The following is a 22,997-nucleotide window of genomic DNA, read 5'->3' on the forward strand; positions in this document are numbered from 1 at the left end:
GTAATATTCAATCATGTACCTTCATTTTGCAACAAACTGGAAGTCTCTAGCACAATAATTTCGATGTATGGATAATTTTTGGAAAAAAAAAAAAAAAAAAAAAAAAAAAAAAGGCTTGAGATCGAGCTTGTCTCTCTGGAATAAGTGTAAATCGGCGAACATCTTGGAAATTCTTTAGTCACTTTGTCGTAGTGTTTGCACTGGTTTATATTAGTCGTTACATAAAGTTTTATATGTGGAAACATGCGCAATTTCATTTAGAATACAACAGAAAATAACTCATGGTTGTATCTTTTATCAGTTTTGAAATATTTTCATATAAATCATGATGAGTGGCCAAATTTCAAGGTGGTGTCAAAATTTAACTCGAACAAATGATGGGAAAGTGGGCAATTCTGGGCTAAAACTCTTACATTCTAGTAATATTCAATCATGTACCTTCATTTTGCAACAAACTGGAAGTCTCTAGCACAATATTTCCGATTTATGGTGAAAAAAAAACGTTTTCCCCAGATTGTTCCAAGGGTGCTGGAGGAACATCTCAGAAATTCAAGCGTCACTTTGTCATAATGTTTGCACCATTTTATTTTAGCTTACATAAAGTTTTATGTATGGCAAACAAGTCAATTTCACTAGAATACCAAAAAATAACTCAAGGTTGTAGCTCTTATCAGTTTCAAAATATTTTGGCATAAAATGATAAATAGAAAAAATTCTTACTTTCGGTCAACTTTAACTCTTCACTACCAATTGGTCGAAAAATGTTATTTTCATAATAAAATAAATTTTTGAACATACTTACCTGGTAGTTATATATATAGCTTAAGTCCCTGACGTCACGGCAGAATTTCAAAACTTCGCGGCAATCGCCGATCGGTAGTCAGGTGAACCACCTGTGCGCCCTCTACCCAGGTACCTGGAACCATTCCAACTATTCCTCAGATCTTCCATGCCCCTAGTCTCTAGAGGGGAGGAGGGTGGGAATATAATTATATATAACTACCAGGTAAGTATGTTCAAAAATTTATTTTATTATGAAAATATCATTTTTAAACATCTAACTTACCTGGTAGTTATATATATAGCTGATTGACACCTTTGGTGGAGGGTCAGAGACAGCCAACATCGTTGGAATTATAATTAAAGTTAATAAAACAACTCTAGGTTCCTACCTGATTAAGGAAGCTGACTTCAATGAATTTCTCATTATGTCTGCATTCCTTAAGAGATCCAGCGATCCACTCAGGGGCTGAAAATCTCTAGGGGCTGTCAACCGGTGTATAACCTCTATGTGACTAGACCTCCTCTCAATACCCTTGTTCCAGGCGCTACCAAGGAACAAAATTTCATCCCAATGATTGTGGAAGACTGCGTTCAATCTTCACAAACAACCATAAAATTTCAACCATTCCAAGGCAAGAACAAAGGTATTGTTTTATGGAATTGGATTAAGGAAGCTGACTTCAATGAACTCGCCCTCATTATGTCTGCATTCCTTAAGAGATCCAGCGATCCACCCAGGGGCTGAAAATCTCTAGGGGCTGTCAACCGGTGTATAACCTCTATGTGACTAGACCTCCTCTCAACACCCTAGTTCCAGGCGCTTCCAAGGAACTTTCAAACCAATGAATGCGGAAGACTGCGTCCAGTCTTCACAAACAACCATAAAAAAAAAAAAAAATTCTCCATCCCAAAGTAAGAAAAAAGGGTATTGGTTTATGGGATTGTAGGGTATTCCCTTCTCCCATTACTGGTAGATGCTATAAACGGACCCAGCGTATAGCAGCTGTCTTCGTATAATGTTTGGACTTGTTTTAGACAGTGAGAGGTAAATACTGACTTGTTTCTCCAGAAGGTCGTGTCCAAGATACTCTGCTGGGACCTGTTCTGTTTAAGTGCTACAGAGGTTGCAACTGCCCTGAACTCCCTCGTCCGTCTTTACTTTCAGAATCTTATGTCCAACTCGCTACCTTTCATATGAGCTTCTTTTATCAACTGCCTGATAAAATAAGACAGAGCATTCTTTGACACCTTACAGAAATTTTGACTGAGCACCAAAGCCCTTCTGAATTCCTTCTTAAGTCCTTTGTCCTGTCCGGGTAGTGCCTTCTTTTATCACCTTGCCTGATAAAATAAGACAGAGCATTCTTTGACACCTGTACAGAGAGCTTTTTGACTGAGCACCAAAGCCCTTCTGAATTCCTTCTTAAGTCCTTTGTCCTGTCCAGGTAGTGCCTTAGAGCCCTTACCTGGAATAGGACTTCTCTCTCTCTTCCCTGTAATGTCCGTTAGATTTGAATCTCGAACGTTCTGGGTCAGGGTTGTGATGAGTATTCATTTTTTGCAAGGAAGCCTAGTTGCAGTGAGCAGATTGCCTTGTCTTGTCTAAAGTCCATATTCTTGCTGAGAGCATGTATCTCACTAACTCTTTTCGCTGTGGCCAAACTGAACAAGAAAAGAGTTTTCATGGTGAGTCCTTTAAAGATGTCTCTGTAAGGGATCGAGCTTACTCCCATGAGGAACCTCAGGACCACTCTAGGTTCCATGCTGGTGAGTTCTGAACTCTCTCAGGACCAAGAATCTGAGTAGGTCCTGAGATTCATTTATAGGTTCAAGTTTTTATGTTGCCATCATGCTCCTATAGCCCTTAATGGTAGATAGAAAAAAATTTAGAAGGAAGTTATTTGAGTTACAGAGGTACTGGAAGAGGACACATGTTGCTCTTGTACCATCCTCTAAATATCTCCCACTTGGATTTGTATACCCTCATGGTGAATGACCTCCTTACTCTTTCTATAGCACCAACTGCCTCTTTCGAAAAAACCTGTAGCTCTTGTAAGTTTTTTGATAGTCTGAAGGCAGTTACTTGTAGCACTTGGGGGTTTTGGTGATATCTTTCCAAGTGGGGTTGTTTGAGTAGACCTACTCTCTGAGGTAGGCTCTCGGGATGTCCACTATCCATTCCAGAACCTCTGTGAAACAATCTTTTATCGGCCAGTAAAGGGCCACAATAATCAATCTGGTACCCTCGTGTGAAACAAATTTTTAGCAGTACCCTGTGTATTATCTTGAAAGAGGGAAATGCATACACGTCCAAGTTGGACCAGTCCATCAGGAACGCGTCTATGTATATAGCCCGGGATCTGGTATGGGAGAGCAGTAAGTTTCCAGCCTCTTCGTTTGCGCTGTGGCGAAGAGATCTATGCAAGGACGTCCCCAAAGTCGCCACATGCTTCTGCAAGTCCTGATGTAGCATCCATTCTGTTGAGAGGACTTGATTTCCTGCTCAGAATGTCCGCCCTCACATTTTTTCTCCCCTTGGATAAAGCGGGTTACTAGTTTGACATTCTTCTCCTTTGCCCAGAGAAGAGAGTTCTCTTGTTGTCTCGTATAGAGACCTGGAGTGAGTGCCCCTTTGTTTGCTGATGAGGCCAACGCTGCCGTGTTGTCGGTGTTGACCTGCACCTCTCTGTTCCCCACTGTGTTCGAACTCCTGAGAGCTAGAAGGATTGCAGTTAGTTCCTTCTAATTGATGTTTAACTTCTCCTGCTCTCTGGTCCAGGAGCCGAGACTTATTATTTCCCTAGTGTTGCTCCCCATACTGAGTCGACGTGTCCGGATAACAACACTAGGTCTGGGTTCCTCTAATATAGAGAAGGGACCTCCTGGAGCTTGACGGGGTCGTTCCACCACTGTAAATACGGCCTTATTGGTTCCGAAATGGGGATGCACTTGGTCTCCAGTTCTATTTCCTTGTCCCAGTTCTGATTTAGATGAAACTGCAACGGGCATAGAATTAAACTCCCAAAGGAGACAAACTGTTCCAGCGAGGAAAAGGTCCCCAGCAGACTCATCCATTCCTTCACCGAGCATGTCTGTCTCTTTAAAGTCCTGAAATTTTCTTAAGGCTTGTCCTGTTCTTGCAATAGACGGAAAAGCCCGAAAATCTTGACTCTGAATCTTCATCCTAAGGTATAGAACCTCTTGGGATGGGATCAGCTGAGATTTCTATCTGTTTATCAGTAGACCTAATTCCTTCTATACCTAAATCGTGGTCTGAAGATCCTTCAGGCAGCGTGTGCGGGAAGGAGCTCTGAGGAGCCAGTTGTCTAAGTACAAGGAGATTATGATGTTTCTCAAGTGAAGAAAAAACCTGCTACATTGGCAATCATCCTTGTGAAAATCTTTGTTAGACGCTTGATGCCAGTGCATCTAGCGTCCTGAGCTACCTCCACGTCTTGGTTTCCAATATCTTGAAGCCTGACGTCCTGACGTCCAATGCCTTGACGCTTGACGTCTTGGGTTCATTGACGCTTGTCGTCATGGTGTTTCACTCCTAGATGCTTGATGCCACTGCATCCAGCGTCTAGAGTTTCATTCACTATGTTCAGCGTCTTAAACTTCTGGACGTCTAGAAGCTTTAGTTGGACGTCTATTATCCTTCTTCTCTTTGCCTGGTTGTCACGCTTGTACCAGGGAAGACAAAGTCTGCTGCATATTTTGTAGTAAAGTTATATGCTGGGGGCTTCCTGCTGTTGGGGACAGGTTTGGGAAGCCTCAACTACGGCAATTATTTCCTCCTCAACGTCAATAATGGATCGTGGGAGGGTTCAGCAGACAGTACCAATCCTAAGGAGGAAAGGAGGATGTACGGAAGGCAGCACAGAGTCCGCCACGCTCTTGCAGCCTGGTATCCTGACTGAACAGGACTGTCTACGTTTGTTCTTAGTAGGAAAGCTACCCTTGGGGCTGGAAGGGAAGAGCTCCGGGCTGCTCCAGTGGCTACAACCTGGAGTCTATGAAGTTTTATCATGACGTCCCTCAATATTGGGTAACTTGCTCTTGAGAGGTCTCGACTCCAGAGCCAGACGTCATCCCCGTCTGCTTAGGCTGAAACAAAGAGACCAGAAAAAAAAAAACCTTTCCCGTGGACGAACTTCAGAAAATTCTTGGAGTTCGGGTGCATGGGGATGTAAAAATACGCATCCTGGAGGCCCAGTGAGGCCATCCAGTCATGCTGTCCGACCGCTGCTAGAACCGATTTTGTCGTTTCCATAGAGACCTTTGTTTATTGCACAGAAAAGTTGAGTGCAATCACGTCTAGCACCGGTCTCTAACCCCCAAGCATTTGGGGATCAGGAATAACCGAATGTAGAATCCTAGGGAATTCGGATCTTGAACTCTCTGTCTTGTCTCCTTTTGCAACATCATGGACACTTGTTGCTATAAAGCCTTTGCCTTTGTTCTGTTGCATTTTGCATTTGGCAGAAAAGTCTAATCTTTGTCTTGTTACTATCAGACTGGTTGGGCCTCCTCAGGCTGGACAGTCTGGCTCCTACCCCCAGTCTGCAAGAGTAAAGAATGGCAGGTCCTCTTTCTTCCTGTGCTAGAGCCTCTTCTCGTTGCCATTCATCTACCCGCCCTAGAGGAACCTCTATCGGAGGGCCGACCACGAAAAGAGCTGAGATACCTGAAACACAGGAGCCTCAGCCTTACTCTTTTAGCGATGAAAGTTGTTGGTAGGACTTTTCTTGCTGTTTTAGATATTAAATCTTACGTGGTTTTCTGGGCCAAGGATGAAAAGTCCTCTTTACCAAATCTTGAGAGAAGAGGTGAGAGGAAAAAAAGGGGTATAAATCAGTTCTGATTTTGATTGGACGTGACCCCATTAGCCCGGAAAGGGCAAAGATGGGCTCTTTTCTTCAGGATTCCCGCTGAGAAAGATGCAGTAGATTCGTTGGAACTATCTCCGAGTCCTTTATCCATACATGACATCAGATATATGAGTTCTTGGTGTCAGTCGTGTTGAATAATTCCATCTTCCTTCCTGGGAAGGGCAGGTATTCCTGAGGTCCGAACGATTCTAGTTTGATACTAAACGCTCAAGGCCTTGAGCTAGTTTGGTTGGAGGAAAAACAAAGGCTGTCTTTCATTATTTCTCCAAAAGTATCCATTTTTCGTAAATGCTGCCCTCTTAGAACGCCTTCACAAGAGTAAATTCTGAAGGTGGGAATGAGGAGCAGTCAGAATAAATTTCTCTGGAAAAAATTTCCAGAAAATAGCTTCATAAGTCTTTTCAAGTCTGATGAAAGCTGATGGCCAAAGGCTGTTTATATTGTCTTCTTCAGAAAACTCTCACAATAGGATTCACAGGAGAATGCGAGATATTATCATTCTCTTCTTCCGATTTCCCAAAGATTCGGAAGTAGCGGCGTCTTTCAAAATATCATCTGAAAATAGCGCCTAAGTCAGTCTCTTGACGCCTGGCGTGTTGGCTGATCCATTTTATGAAACTTAATGTCTTGGCGTCCAGCTTAATGATTCGCCTGACATCCTGGTGTCTAACTCTCCCGACACGGCGTCCTGGCGTCCAGCTTCTCGCGCCTGGCGTCCTGGCGTCCATTATCTCGGCGCTCGGCGTCCTGGCGTCCAGCTTCGGCGCTTCGGCGTCCTGGCGTCCAGCCTCTTGACGCTTGACATCCTGGAGTCCAGCCTCATCGACGACATGACGTCCTGGCGTCCAGCTTCTCGACGCCTGGCGTCCTGGCGCCCAGCTCCTCAACGCCCGAAGTCCTGGCGTCCAGCTCGACCGATGCCCTGGCGTCCAGCCTTTCGGACGCTTGATGTCCTGGAGTCCAGTTTCTCGGCTTCTGACGTCCTGGCGTCCAGCTTCTCGGCGCCCGGCGTCCTGGCGTCCAGCTTCTGTGACACTGATGCCCCAAAGTAGAGGTTACCGACACCTGACTTCCTCCTGGCGACCTTGCGTCCAGACTTCCTCAGGTTTCGTTGTCCCGCATCAAACCTAGAGGTTTTTGAGAACTGGCGCCTGTGCCGACATCGGTCAAAAGTTACCTCGGTTGACGTACAGCAACTGGTGGACGAAAAAAACACTTTAACCTCGCCTTTCCTATGGCGAGGGTGAGCTTCCTGGGAAGCGTCAACAGGTACGCTCGAGGGGACAACTGCTCGGTAAGCTAAAGCCTCTCGCCTCCCTTCATCTTTCGACTTTCCTTCTCACAGGGGTTGGTGAGCTTGGAAGAGGTCCAGGACTAGGAGCACAACAGGACCGAGCGGTCGCACCCTCCACTGCACTTGCACTAACAACATATTAACACTTGTATTTTTTAGATCTCTTATTGTCGATCACATATTATCCCTGTCTTCTGAGAGGGATTTTACCTGTTGGGCCAGGGTCTGAATGGCAGCCAACAAATCATTAAGTGTTGGGTCCTTACCTGTTTCAGTAGGGGGTTCAGAGACTACCACTATGGGAGAAGGATCAATAGGATAGTTAGCAAGGGGAAAAGAATTAACTATTCCCTGGTTATATCAAGAAGAGTGAGAAACAGTACTCTTGGCTCTTCTGAGCCGGTCTTCCATTCCCATTCTTCAGACATACTGAGTGGGGATCCAAGGAGACTTTAGCAAGCCGCTTGCATCCCCACACACACATTTTCACACTCGATGAAGTCAGATATGTTATAAGAAAATCCAAAAGCAAACAAGCGAAAGCCAAGCCAAAGTGTACTTCACCAAAATAAGTTGCGAAAAAACACAGGCTACGAGCGAAATTCCATCGATGTTACCGACACAGCGGCAGGGAAGATCTGAGGAATAGTTGGAATGGTTCCAGGTACCTGGGTAGAGGGCGCACAGGTGGTTCACCTGACTACCGATCGGCGATTGCCGCGAGTTTTTGAAATTCTGCCGTGACGTCAGGGACTTAAGCTATATATATAACTACCAGGGAAGTTAGATGTTTAAAACTGCAATTGTAAGCTAAAACACTTACAGTCTAGTAATATTCAATCAATTACCTTCATTTTGCAACAAACGGGAAGTCTCTAGCACAATATTTCGATTTATGGTGAATTTTTTAAAAAAACTTTTTTTTACGTCCTCGCGTTATGAATTCATGCATCATTTTGTGATAATATTTTCTCTGTGTTGCTTTGATCGTTTTACAATTTTCTATGTACCAAAATCATTGCAATTTAGTGTACAATACAAAGAAAAAAAAATAACTCGTTAGCTTTAACCGTTTTGCTCACAACGCGATTTGTATACAATTATATATGAAATTTTTTTTCGCGCTGTCATATATTTCAATATTTATATATGATATTTTTTTCATTTCTGATGGTTGCATACTAAACTTCAGGCAATTACAAAAAAAGGAGCCAAAAATGAACTCTTAATCTTAGAAACTAAGTGTGCTGTGATTTTTTGGAAAAAACTCTTTTTCCGCTTCAGCGCTAACTCCCTAACGCCGCCGGCATACGACAGACACTTTTGTAAATAGAGGCTCAGCGTTAGAGGGTTAATAAATATCAAACACATGTATATATAAACAAAAATACAGAAAGATCCCACCAGGATAATAAGAGCTTAACAACAGTCAGGCAGAGAGAACCAAAAACACGTCAGCAACGCATGACGGCCGAAAGCAAATTGGAATGTTTACATCTGGGCAGGCAGGTATTCCTGCCTACCTGGCGTTAGTTACTGCCTAACCACCTTGCTCAAGAGTTTAACGGCCGTTTCCAGCCTACACCTGAAAGTAATTCCTAATGTAAAGGACCGATGGTTTGTATAGCATGTCGGAATAACTATGGAGGAAGGTGCAACACAAAACCACAAAAGTTACCTTAATCCTAATTTATAATGTATAGTAATTTACAATATATACAAGTGGGTCCAGGTTTAGCATAAATACACAATTAAATTAACATTCATGAAATACATGTTAAAACAGCAGCAGTCAAAATCAATGAACAAGTCTTGAAGACCACACACATGACTCAAACAATCACAATCCAAATACTAATGCAAAAAGCATCTCAAAATACAGTTACCACAGCTATACACTGCTTGACAGCATTAATAATAATACCTGTATAATCAAAAATCATCTCAAAAATACATACATACATCAATTACCAGAGCCATATACTGCTCGACACCACACTAATAGTGCAATAAAAAAATATATAATTATATACAGGCAGTCCCCGGTTTACGACGGGTCCGGCTTCTGACGTTCGAGGTTAAACGCTTTTCAAATATATTCATCAGAAATTATTTCCCGGTTTATGGACGCATGTTCGGGGTTACGACGTGTTTTCTTTGCCGATCCACGGAAGAAATATGGCTCCAAAACGGCAGAATAATCATAATTTGAAGGTTTTTTTGATGAAAAACTCAATATAAATGCAGTTTACATCGTTTTCAATGCACCCAGAGCATTAAAAGTAAGGTTTTCTTATGGTTTTTTACGATTTTCAACAATTTTCGGTTTACGACGCGGCGTAAGAACGGAACCCCCGTCGTAAACCGGGGGCTGCCTGTACACAGACAGGCAGCATAAATCAATGAACAGGCATCAACAAATGAACAGACAGCATAAAGAATCACAAACAATAAAGCAGCAACATAAATAAAAGTATACAAATTACTCCAGGTAGCACAGGTAAACACAATAATCTCCGTAGAGATAACATAACTGTACCAGCTGTTAAAAAGGATGAATCTAATCAGATGAACTCTGTGAAGACATCGCAACATCCATCAACTGTTAACTGGAACTTAGCCACCAACACAGATGAATCACGGGAGAAACGTTGGAACAGCATGTCAGCTGTCATATGAAAAAAAATCCACAGACGACTACAGTTTAGCCATCCAACCATCCTTCAACTGCTGAGGCCAACAGATAACAAATACCTGCTGTTCAAATAAAAACTCCATGACGCCACAGCAGCTGAGAACCTGACCCGCTGCTAAGCTAAATCTGACTGACTCTGTCCAAAACAAGGCGACAGACATCAACTCACCACACCATAAACAAACACAGGAGGACGGGTAAAACAAGGGAACAATCGAAATAAGATTGTTCCACTACAAGCACCGCAAAACCTAATATAGTCAGTGACATTAATCACATCCTCATAAGACAAAGTTGTCAAAACTACATGAAGCAGTGACTGCTGTTACATTATGAATGTTTAATAAAGGTACAAGGTCTGGAACTAGTTTCTCATGCACTAGCCAGGTCAAATACTTAACAAAGGAGGACATTGCATTCATATGACAAAGACATATTAGGTTCTCTACCGCCACAAAACAAATGATTATCTTTACCCCTCACAGGCTTTGACCTATCTAAATAGGCTTTGCCTAACATAGAGAAGTGATTTCTTTTCATTCCTCAATAAAGAAGTCAAACTCAGAGTTCTTTTAGTTCTTGGTACTAACTTAGCCTTAACATCATTCTTAGCTCTGAATAAGACAAAAAAGCTAAAACAGCATCCACTTCACAACAGCTTACCATACAAGAGAATGTTTTCACTTACAATGGAACTAATTCCAAATACTCAAAGAATCTGCTGATAAAATCTTAAAACATGATGCAATATCGAGAAAAATGTGGGTCCATAACCCTGAATAACAGATACCAGACTTATTATATCTAAGAAAGTAAAAAAAACTTTCTGATGTCTACAGAGGTATGGGTACTGGAAATCCCACTAGAACAGCACCCAGAGCAATACACAAACCACTGCTTCTGATACAAGGCTAAGGTTGTCTCTACTTGATTATGGATAGATTCCAAGATACCTTAGAAAACTCCCTTTCTCAAATGAGAAGGTCAAGAGTCCCCAAGCAGTTAAGTGTGGAATGCGGAGACTTTATTGGAACTACGTGGAATTCAGTACTTTGAGTAGATCTTCCCTTAATTGCTGAAAATCACTCCCCTGAGGCCACTAGGGCTCTAAGAGTCATCGTGCAATTCTTAGTACAGGCAGTCCCCGGTTATCGGTGGGGGTCCTGTTCCCGACGGCATGACAATAACCAAAAATCAGCGATAATAGTACCGACCCCCAGTTATTGGCACCAATAACGGTGATCTTCGGAGCTGATAAGCAGGGATGGGCACATATCAGCAACGATATGCAGGGATGGGCGCATATCAGCGCCGAGAATCCAGTTATTGTCGTTGCTAGACAAGCCATGTAAAACTGGATCACTGATAACCAGGGACTGCCTGTACTTGAAGCTTATTCAATACTTTCACTAAAGGGGGAAATTCATCTTTCAAATTGGACCAATCTTCAATAACACATCCACCACCAAAGCCTGTGGGCCCTGGAAGAGGAAGCAATAAACTGGCCATTCCTGTTCATCCAGGTAGGGAGCAGCGAATTGCTGTTAATATGATCTTTGGCAAACCAAAACCTGTTGAGTCTGGAGTTTCACAGGGTAGTGTTCTTGGTCCACTATTATTTTCAGTGTAGACAAGAGATATGGCTGTTGGCCTGGAAAACAAGATTGTTCAGTATGCCGTTGATGCAATACTTGAGGGTGTCATAAAGTCTCCACTTATAAGAAATGGAGCTACCCTTAGTCTCAATCATAACATGGAGTGGATTAGCAAATGGTGTAGTTGGTGGGGTATGGGGTTGAACTCCAGCAAAATGAAAACACTATTGATTAGCAGGTCTCATACAGATATTCTACCCCATCCTCCCTTTCAGGTGGATGGGACTGCTGAATGAGTTTGAAGCTTTAACTATTCTTGGTGTAATTTTTAACTCACATCTTACTTTGAGAACATCTGATGAAAGTGTCAGCAAATGCCTCAAGAGAGTTAGGTACTGTGCTAAGGCCTCATATACTTATAACAGTGATAAAATAAATATAATCTGCAACTTGTTTTAGGCATCTGTACTAGTCAATGGTCTCACTTGTCACTTTTTTCATGAAATGTATTTTAACAGAGATCTTTTACATTCACAATTGACCCCTGATCCCGTTTCCTGCCAAGAGCAACCAGATTTGCTGGACAGCAGCACCAATATGCAGTAAATATGCCTGGCTGTAAAACTTCTCAGTTGCAGAGGTCCTTTTCCTCCCACTGTTGGACTGGGAAAGTCTCCCTTAGGATGTTGTACAATTGGAATTTCAAAAATTCAAGCAAAGATGCCGTGCATACTACCTTAAAACAACTATCCTTTAATTTTAGTAATTTAATAGCACTTTTGTCTATTTATCTATTATTATGTTAACTTATATTTTCGAATAACTGATCTCTTTGTTCTGTATTTCCCATTAGGTACTTTGTTACTTCTTTCTAATGAAGACCATGTTCTTAGAGAGATTGAATTTCAAGTCACTGGCCCCTGTGGGCTTGTTCCAAATGAATAGGATTCATGATCTATATAATAATACTGTAATAATTATAGCTCTATTCTTCTTATTATCTTTTTTTCCTCAGCCTGTAGCTGGTAGATCAGGTTTCCCAAGACAATACAAAGATTTCTGTTTTCTTAGGTTTATTTCCTCTGACGTTTCAAACACGCCTGGCATTTAATTTCAAAAGTGAATGGAATGGCATACAGGTTGCAAGGGTTTATATAGCATGCAAGGGTGTACAGTTGTCAGGTCAGTCATTCAGCTGCGTTTTGGTTGGTCCTAGGTTGGTGACGAAGTCGGGCCCGGAAGCGCTGGCTGAGACCTTCTGGGCCTAATTGCTACTGGAATTTGGGAGTGGCTGTCATCCAGGATTATAAGTTGTTCAGGTAATCTGCATTCTGTGTTTGTGCTGCCTCTCTTTCTTTCTCTCTCTCTCTCTGTCACTTTCTCTCTCTCCCCCTCTTTCATTCTCATTCTCTCTCTCTCTCTCTCTCTCTTACTCTTTTTCTCTCCTCTTCTCTCTCTCGCCGGTGTCTGGCGTCGGTTGGTTTCTTAAATTTCTCCGTGTGATGGTAGGGAGAAATTCGGTTTCCATCACCGTGTCGATGTTTGGCTTTTTTTCTAAAATATGTAGAATGTAGAGCTTCAAGAAGCCGTAGGCGTTGGCGGTCTGTTGCCTGGTCAATAATTTTAGTATTCTTTGTGAGTTCTTCTCTTTCAGGCTTTCTTTGGTGTTTTTGAGCATAATGATTAAAAATAGCCCTTTCTTGGAGGTGACAGGAGAGATGCTTAGAGAGTTTGGTAGTCGTCATCCTGATATAAGAGTGGTGGCATCCTGCCACCGGGCATGTGAATTTGTAGATGACACTACTTCTCTTCAAAGACGTTTCTGGGAGCACAGGGTTGTTTTTAAGTAATAACTGGCTTGTTTTCATATTTAGATGACAAAATTGTCATCTATATAAATATGAAAACAAGCCATTTTACTTAAAAACAACATTTCGCCTGCCAGAAACGCATCTTTGAAGAGAATAGTGTCATCTGCGACCACATGCCCGTGGAAAATGCCACCACTCTTATATCAGGATGACGACTACCAAACTACTCGCTCGCAGATGGTGGATAACCTCCAGCCGTGAAGACACGGACTGCACTGCCTGGTGGTACCGCTCTACATGGGGTTAAGTTAAGTATATCTTAGTTTGACACAGCAGGTTGGGCCAGGGGGGAATCGCTCTCTGTGCCTCAGAAAGGAGGGCTAGCAGGTCAGGATACCAAACAGTCTGCATCCTTTGGGGTGTCACCAGAATCATTCTGAGATTCGGAGTAATCATCGCTTGGTTGATCACTCTACGAATCAGACAGAATGGAGGAAAGGCATAAACGTCGAGGTTGTCCCACGGATGCTGGAATGCGTCCTCTGCAGCGGCCCATGGGTCCAGCACGACTGAACAGAAGACCTGGAGTTTTCTGTTGTGCTGGGTGGCGAACAGATCGATGACTGAAAGCTCCCACAGGTCGAACAGCCTTTCCGTCACTTTCGAGTGAAGAGACCAATCGGTTCTGATCACCTGATTCTGGTGGCTGAGCTTGTCTGCCACGACATTCCTCTTGCCTGGAATGTACCTGGCTGACAGCTCTACCGAGTGAGCCACGGCCCACTCATGCACCTGCATCGTCAACTGGTGGAGTGGGAGGGATACTAGACGCCCCTGCTTGTTGATGTATGCCACTACCGTGGTATTGTCGCTCATCAGTACCATGAAGCGTCTCGATCCCGGAACTCTTGAAGAGCCAGAAAGGCTGCCTTGGTTCCAGGATGTTGATGTGAAGGTGCTTGTCGTCTGGGTGCCACACTCCCGAAGTCAGCAACTCCTCCAGGTGTGCGCCCCATCCCTCAGTCGATGCGTCTGAGAACAGCAGCATGTCCGGAGGGTTATGTAGGATACTCCTATCAAAGAGGTTCCTGTCGCCCATCCACCAAAAAAGGTCCTCTCTCACCTCCTCAGAAAAAAGGATGAGAAAGGACTGGGGGTCTCAGGACTGGGACCAATACTCCTTTAGCCTCCATTGTAGAGACTGCAGGTGAAGGCGCCTATGAGGTACAAGCTTCTCCAACAACGACAGGTGACCGATGACGACTTGCCATTGCCGAGCTGTCTGTTCCTGTCGAGACAGGAACAGCTGTGCTGCCTGCCTGGAACTGATCATACGAGAGTCTGAGGGAAAGACTTTCGCTGCTACCGTGTCTATCAGCACGCCCAGGTACTTTATCCTCTGCTTGGGGGAGAGATCCAACTTCTTGAGATTCACCATGATCCCAAGATCGCAGCAAACCTCGAGGAGTTGATCCCTGTCTTATAGCAACTGCAAGCAGGAGCTCGCCAGGACCAGCCAGTCGTTGAAATACCTCAGTAGATGTATCCCGTAAGAGTGGGCCCAAGCTGACATGAAAGAGAAGACTCTCCTGAACACCTGGGGAGCGGTTGAGAGCCCGAAGCAGAGTGCCCTGAATTGGAAGACTGTCTCCCCGAGGATAAAGTGGAGGTACCTGCGAGAGGACGGATGAATGGGCATTTGGAAATACGCATCCTTGAAGTCCACCGTAAGCATGAAATCATTCTCCCTGATGGAAGCGAGCATGGATCGTGCCGTTTCCATTGTGAACCGAGTCTGGTGAACGAATCGGTTCAGGGGAGAGAGGTCTATGACTGGTCTCCATCCCCCTGTGGCTTTCTCTACAAGGAAGACATGGCTGTAAAAGCCTGGAGACCGGTCCGACACAACTTCCACAGCACCCTTGCTCAGCATGGCTTACACTTCTTGCTGTAGCGTGGAGTCCTTCGGAGTTCCTTGGACGTATGTGCGGAGACGAACCGGAGAGTAGGTGAGGGGAGGCCAAGACTTGAAGGGTAGTAGATATCCCGCCTGAAGGACATCCACTATCCAGGTCTCAGCTCCATGTCGCTGCCATGTTACCCAATGGCTCGACAGGCAACCTCCCCACCTTCGGCAGCATTTGGGGGGGAATGCCGCCCCTAGCGTTTCCCCTTCTTCTTCTTCCCCTTGCCTCCTTTTCCGGATTGGAAAGCGGGCTGAAAGAGCCTAGAAGACCCACCCTTTCTAGAGGAAGAAGAAGGCTGGGTGTTTCCACAGGACCCCTTTGAAGATTGGGACTTCTTAGGGGCCGAAGTGCTAGCCTGACCCGAGGGCCTGGCAGCAGTGGAACGCAAACACCCAGAGGTCTTGGCCACTGCCTGGTGAACAAGCTGGTCGCTGTCATCAGCTTGGCACTTGTCCAACGCAGCGTCCACCAACTCTCTGGGGAAGAGAGAGGTAGACCCCAGCAAAGGTCCGTTCCACTGGGTCATTGCTGACTCAGACCCCACGGACCTGGAGGAGCGAGAAAGAATGGTGTCCCTTCGCTTCAGGACCAGGTTAGCCCACAGGTTTGCCATCTGGTGAGCGAGGTAGGAGTTGGCCCTACCTCCAGACTGGCATAGTCTCCCGAAAGCGGAGTCCTCCCTGGGTACGATAGCGAGGTGGTGACAGCAACCCGGGTTGAGAAGAGCACTTTCGCCTGGGCAAAGCGGTCTCCCGAGGAGAGCGGAGTGGCTTGTGCGAGCCAAGCTACGTGCTCGCCTTCCCCGAGCCAGGCTGGCTGCGCAAACATGGCCGGGACTGGGAGGAGTCAAGCGCGCAGCTGGCTGGCGCGAACTTGTGCTGTCCTCTGGACGCGCCCCAGTCTTCTTCGAGGCCAAAACCTCTCGGAAAGACTGAGCAGGGGACCTCTTCTCTGCTTCTCCAGGAGTCTGGACCCCGAGGGACCAGTGCACCTTCTTGGGAACCTGACTTTGTACTAGAAGCAGCACCAGCAGGAGGAGTCAGGGCACCTGCATGCCCAGACTCTTTGTATGTCGTGTCGGAACAAATAAGAAAATAAAGAATACTGTACAGGCAGTCCCCTGTTTACGATGGGTCCGGCTTACAACGTTACGACGCTTTTCAAATATATTCATCAGAAATTATTTCCTGGTTTACGACGCATGTTCCGGGGTTACGACGCGTCGTACGCTGATCCAACGGAAGAAATATGGCTCCAAAATGGCAAAATAATCAAAATTTGGAGGTCTTTTTCATGAAAAACTCAATAAAAATGCAGTTTACATCCTTTTCAATACACCCAATGCATTAAAAGTAAGGTTTTCTTAGGATTTTTGACGATTTTTCGGTTTACAATGTGGTGGAAAAACAGAACCCCCGTCATAAACCAGGGCCTGCCTGTACTGAATTTCCATGTGTAAATGAGAGAAAAAAAAGTTTCATTTCTAGACTGGCTTAACCTCTTCCCGCTCAACCCCGTGTATTCTCGGGTTTAAGATAACCGTCATATTTCAGTATGCCCGAGTATACTCGAAATTCTGTTATCTCTTTCCTAGCAACTCCCAGTAAACTCGGCTGTTGTTTATATTAGTCTCCCACTATAGAAAGCCGTTTTCTATGCATATAAATGCTTTTTTTTTTTTTTTTTTAGAAAATTGTAGCTACCTTGGCGCCAGTTGGCCATTGAGACGAATCCTTTCATCAGGCAGGATTTCCATTGTTTTTCCGGGATTTTCTTTTATTATTATTGATATAACTATCATGAGTAGTGAGAGTGACAGTGATACAGAGTATTATGATGGAATGGACGATTCAGGAGCGAAAGTGATGGTGATATGACGTCAGAATACTTAATACTTCAGATGAAGATGATGACGATAATGTTCCTGATAACCAAGGCTGGCAAAGAATAACAATTTCGGATGATAAACCACCCTCTCCTCCACAGCCTGCATTTCCCTTATTGGTGATAATATAATTCATCATGTATATAATACTGAAGATGATGAAGAAAATACATATATTCAGTATTTTGAGTCATTTCTTGATGACAATATTTTAGACATTATTGTCACAGAGACGAACAGAATGCTGAACAAAAAGTTGAGTGGAAAATCAGAAACAGAGAAAAGTAATGGCACCCAACATATCGGAAGAAATGAGGATTTTCCTTAGTGTTATTATGCTACAGGGGATTGTAAAGAAACCTGAAGAAAGCCAATACTGGTCTAAGATGCCTTTGTTACATACACCAATTTTTGCTAAAATTATGCCATATTGCAGATTTTGCAAAATAAAACAGTATTTGCATTTGTCAAATAATGAGGATTTTGACCCTGCCACTCATCCTTGCCCAAAGCTCAACAAAATCTGGAAGTTTTATAATAGCATTGTTAGCAAATTCAAAAGTATGTACACGCCTAAACAAAATGTAGCTATAGACGAAAGTCTTTACTTTATAAAGGACGTCTTGGTTGGGTACAATATTTGCCACTAAAAGAGCTAGATTTGGGATAAAATATTTCATGCTGTGTGAATCAGAATCAGGATATGTTTGGAATTTTGTCATTTATACAGGTCAAGGAACAATGTTTGATAATGATTATGAAGACCTTCCAGTGTCTTCAAAAATTGTTATGACGCTGATGAAGCCATTACTGAAAAAAGGCTATTGCCTTACAATGGATAATTATTATAACTCTCCCCAATTAGCAGATTTACTGACAGAAAATGAAACAGATGTATATGGCACTGTCCGTGTTAGTAGAAAGGAAATGCCCTCTGGATTGAAACAAGAAAAACTGCAGAAAGGCGTGTATGGTGGCTTACAAAAGAAGAAAAGTAACAGCAATAAAATGGAAGGATAAGAAAGATGTTGTATTACTTTCCACAGTCCATAACACAGAAATGGTAGAAACAGAAAAAAGAGGAAAATTGGTGAAGAAGCCTAAACTAGTTATGGATTACAATAACACAATGGGAGGGGTTGACAAAGTAGATCAACGTCTCCAGGATTATCCTCTTACAAGAAAAAGGAGAAAGAGGTATTACAAGAAAATATTCTTTCATATTGTCGACTTCTGCATTGTGGAATTCCTATCTTTTGTATCTAAAATCAGGAGGAGAAGCAACAGCTCTAAAGTACCGTCTTCAAGTGATTGACAGAGACAATAAAAAGTACCATACACCTATGATGTCATCAAAAGTAGGACGACCAAGTAGTGTACCTCACCCTCTTCGTCTTACAGAAAGGCACTTCCCAGATGTCGTGCCACCTACAGAAAAGAAAAGTAACCCCACAAGACAATGTGTAGTTTGTAGCAGAAAGCGAGATGCAAGTGGAAAAAGGCTAAGGAAGGAAAGTAGATACTGCTGTTTAGTGTGTGATGTAGCACTGTGTATAACTCCTTGCTTTAGGATATATCACACTAAGGATAACTTTTAGGAAAAGATGAAAGAATTTATTTTATTTTATGTTCTGTACAGGAGTAAATACATTTATTTTCAAAATATAAAGCTGAAATAGGTAATACGGAAAGAAAAGTATTATTCATTATGATGAAGGTAAACATTTCATTTCAATTTGTCCTTTTCTATTACTTTTTCATAAAGGCAAGAATCTTTTTCTTCTTGTGATAATGAAACCTTTACATTTTCTATTGAAAGTATCATATTTTTGGCATCATATTTTTTTTTTCTATGTTAGTCACCAGGCTTTACTTTTTCATATTGCATTTTTTCATAAATGCAAGATTTTTTTTTTTTTTTTTAATAAAAATTTGCTCCTTTTATTTTCTTTTGAAGATCAGTTATGTTATAAAGTTTTACATTTATCATGTGTAATTATTTTGTTGTTATACTGAAGAATTATGAAAGAATAAAAATATAGAAGAAAATGCAATAAATATATTCATTTGTTATTTTCCTTGTTTTTTATAATTTCCGAGAAAACTCGGCCTTGAGAAGTTATGTAATAGTTGAAGACTATCCTGACAAAAAAATATCTTTTTTTTTAAGAAATATTCGAGGTGATTTATCACTTTAGCATATACTTTAGAAATAAACAATAAAAAAATATGCTTCATAAAGACTGGAAGTTGGGATAAAAAATGTGAGAGGGAAGGGGTTAATTTACTAAAGTTACTTATCAAAAACACTAAAGAATTTAACTAGAATTGCAGCTACAGTAAATTCAATACCAACACATGGAATGTGATATATTTCTACTTAAGAAAACAAAGAAATTAGAGAAAAAATAAATGGAACATGAAAATTCTTCTGATTCTTCTTCTGAAATCCTCCCTTGACACACTATGCATGTCGCAGTTACCTTGCTGTGATCATTACACATGTTTACCCCAATCTGTACACAGTTTTTACTTTATGATCACGTGACCTGGCACAGAATGTACCGTAAATCTCTTTGCTTCCTCTAATAAGTATGTCTGGGAAGGTGTGGTGGATCCAGCAACTCCTAGTAAAATTCTTCTAATTCCTGCTTTGAAATCTTTTCATCAAAATGGTAAAACAAGTAATTTTGCACCAACAAATAACAAAATATCTAAAATGTTACTACATACCTTAATTACTCCTGCGGGGTGAATGAACACCCCACAGGTACAAAATATGGTCTACATAACTCCTACTAGTCAAATTTCTACTGCCAAAGTCTTCTTTCTCACTCCCCTCACTAATTCAAACTAGTACTGGAAAGGACAGGAATAGCTTAACTACCAGTTATGAATTACAACCTTTTTGGATTGTCTGGGGTGCCCAAACACCCCCACACGAGTAACATAGGGTTAAATAAATCCAGAAATGCGGTGCAAGCTAGGTCAATTGGAATATCAAGGGACAGCCACTCTTCTGCAAGAAACTACCATGAAGGCAGCAGGAGGAGTGGAGCACCACAAGCACGCACCGTAGCCATGCCTGGGGAGAACTCAGCACTGCACCCAGGTCAGCATTATCAGAGAACCAGTGTTGTTCACATACCATGCAGCCCATGAGAAAAGAATCAGCAGTATCAAAGGCAGATAGAACCTCACAAGATATTTGTACTTATGTAATGTTGAATCTTGTAACAAAATATTTGTACTTGTGTAATGATGAACCTTTCAACAAAGGCCCTTTAAAACTCCATGTTAACAAATTGACAATGATAAAAAATTAAAGCACAAAGAAAAACAATAAACTTATAACATCTACATGGCCATCATATAGCTTGTGCCTACTTAACCTTACACTACAGTACTGTATTTCTATCCAGTTTACAGTTCCTCGCTGGGAGAGCGGGTTCCGTTCTCAGCTACCACTCTGTTGGTCGCAAGTTCGAATCTCCGACCGGCCAGTGAAGAACAAGAGGAATTTGTTTCTGGTGACAGAAATTCATTTCTCGCTATAATGTGGTTCGGATTCCACAATAAGCTGTAGGTCCTGTTGCTAGGTAACCAATTAGTTCTTAGCCACGTAAAAGTAAATCTAATCCTTCGGGCCAGCCCTAGGAGAGCTGTTAATCAGCTCAGTGGTCTGGTTAAACTAAGATATACTTAATTTACTGGTAAACTGTACCTCATGATATACAGCTGGTAGTCAATAGCCAATGCAAGAGTTATTCCATACCTGAAATTGAAATGAGAAGGAAATGGTAAAATACAGCAGAAGGAACTCACCAATAAAGGACTTTTCAGCCTGTTAAAAAATGGTCTCGGAGAACTTGTAATCTTGCTTGTTGGCCGTTCCTCTCCTCTTAAGGCAGACTTCTGATTTTCCTTTACAAGATCCCCAGTGTCATCATCCATTTCATGCAGGATAGCTTCTGAAATCAAGTGACAATGAATCCAATATGAACTATCGTATACAGGCCTAACCTACAAAATTTAACAAGACTAAGATAGTAATACCTTTAAATTAAGCCCTAGCTGATTGTTTGGTAAAACTTTACAATGGTTGCACGGCCTGTTTCCCGCCAGTCGTTGGCCAGTTCAGGTTCCTCATACATAAATAGACCTAACGCCAGGTCCTGACCTAACCAGATCTTACCTACCTAACCCAACTTTGGGCGACGTGTCCTGACCTGGCCGGGGGGGGGGCATAATGAGATTATTTTCAAGCAAATTGTATAGTTAGTTTTTAAGATATGGAAAGCTCTCGGTACCTGGGAAAATGCGTCCCAGTCAGCGACTGGTGGGAACCAGGCCACGCAAATATTGTAAAGTTTTACTGATTGTTTGATAAGTCTAATAGATAGGTTATACAGTATGTATAGAAGAGGATGCAGAGTAAGGAGACGGGTAGGTGTGAGAAATCCAACCGTGGAAACACACCAAACCGAGCCTTACTTAGACTGCCGTGTCCTGACCTAACCTTTTTAACCCAACTTAGGGTGATGTACCCTGACCTGGCCAGGAGGTGCTTTGCGCCCCCCCCGGGGACAGCCCCAAGTAACACTGAATATCAGAAGCAGATCCGTGGGATTAAATATTTGTTTAGTCATGTGGTCTGGCACTGGCTATTACCTGGCACTGGCTATTACCTAACTAAAACAACCTTAACCTAACCTGATTTAGGCCACTGTACCCTGACCTGGCCAGGGGGGTTTCTCCCCCCGTCCTGGACCACCCACAAGTAACACTTAACATTGAACACCGGGTACTTAGAAAAAGTTGAGCTACTTTTCATGGCAAACTGACAGAAATGAAGCATATGTTAATTTTTGGGTGGTTTAGGCACATACCCCTGCCTCCCTACTCTCCATACTACCCCTAAAAGGCCTATGTCCCTGGCTAGCAGGCTCAGACATAGGCTAACCTGAGACTTGAATGGAAAAACAATCTTTGAAACATTGGCTAGCCTACACCCACACATCTTACCACTGGCCCTAAGATAGGCAGCAGGGCTACAATAGCCTAATTAAACTGGGCATGATTTTAGCAGAATGATCGCCTTAACTTTAAGTAAGATACCTTAGACCTAAATCTACTTTAGACTTATTCCATTAGGCTGGTAGAAAAACAATACTTGTTAGCCTGTATTGAACAATGAACACTTAGCATGTACCTTAGCCTACGCTACGTGGCGCAAATCGGGATGCTTAAGTGCCAACAGATGGAAAACAAGTGACCTAGCCGGGGCAAGGGGTAGTTTGGGCGTTCGAGGGACGCGCCCACAACTCAGTAACAAAGACTCGAAATGAAAAATTACACAGAATAAATGTTGCGCTGAGCACCACAGAATACTGTGCCGGAATAACATAAAACGCATACTCTAATGTTAAAAGTACGTCTAGCTAATTGTTTTAGAGCTGAACACGTCTTAAATGAGGAGTTTACTACAAAGAAAGTTTTGCGTACCTTTGTGATTCGCAGTTGAATTTGGCTGAGCGGAGAACAGGTTTTCGCGCCAGAATTGTAGTATTTTCACATAGTAGTAGAGTTTGATTTTCCTTTGAAACGGCTCCCTTTCTTTGATTATGCTTGTTTCAGTATGTTTTCTCTATGATGCCATGGATTTCTAATAAATTCTTTCCTATTTCTAAATTTTTTCTATAGGTAGATCTAAGAATAGCAAGATGCTAGCTATCATTTCCATTTTATCTTCTTAACAAGGCTGATGAATGAATCTAAACCTGTTCCCAACGATAAAAGTGTAAGAAATGCCCTAGGTTTCCAATTACCCTTCATAATATAAACATTTGGTTTCTTCCTTCTTTAGTTTTTTTTTCTCTCATTTAGCTCCACTGTGTTCAGTCTAACTCTGCTAATCAGCACAGTTTTGTCATATCGAAGTTTTGTTCTTATATTATCCTTTAAATTTCGTCTATAGTTTGTGTCGGTTTTTTTTTATTTCACTGAGCCATGCTTTTTAGTCCCACTCTTTCATCGTTTCTTCAATTTGCAAAATCCAAGTGTTTTTCCTTTTCG

General features: G+C 42.4%; 1 protein-coding gene across 1 annotated transcript in view; it reads right to left on the minus strand.

The window, feature by feature from the left end:
- The window catches only part of LOC136851625 (dentin sialophosphoprotein-like), a 133,547-nt gene extending 110,871 nt beyond the window's left edge, over positions 1-22,676 (minus strand). Inside the window, 2 exon segments of the mRNA XM_067126011.1 lie at positions 20,748-20,893; positions 22,428-22,676. Coding sequence (XP_066982112.1) covers positions 20,748-20,876 — 129 coding nt within the window. The 5' untranslated portion in view covers positions 20,877-20,893; positions 22,428-22,676.
- Positions 22,677-22,997: the final 321 nt, after the last annotated feature.

The sequence above is a fragment of the Macrobrachium rosenbergii genome, chromosome 23 (assembly GCF_040412425.1).
Source record: "Macrobrachium rosenbergii isolate ZJJX-2024 chromosome 23, ASM4041242v1, whole genome shotgun sequence".
NCBI lineage: Eukaryota > Metazoa > Arthropoda > Malacostraca > Decapoda > Palaemonidae > Macrobrachium > Macrobrachium rosenbergii.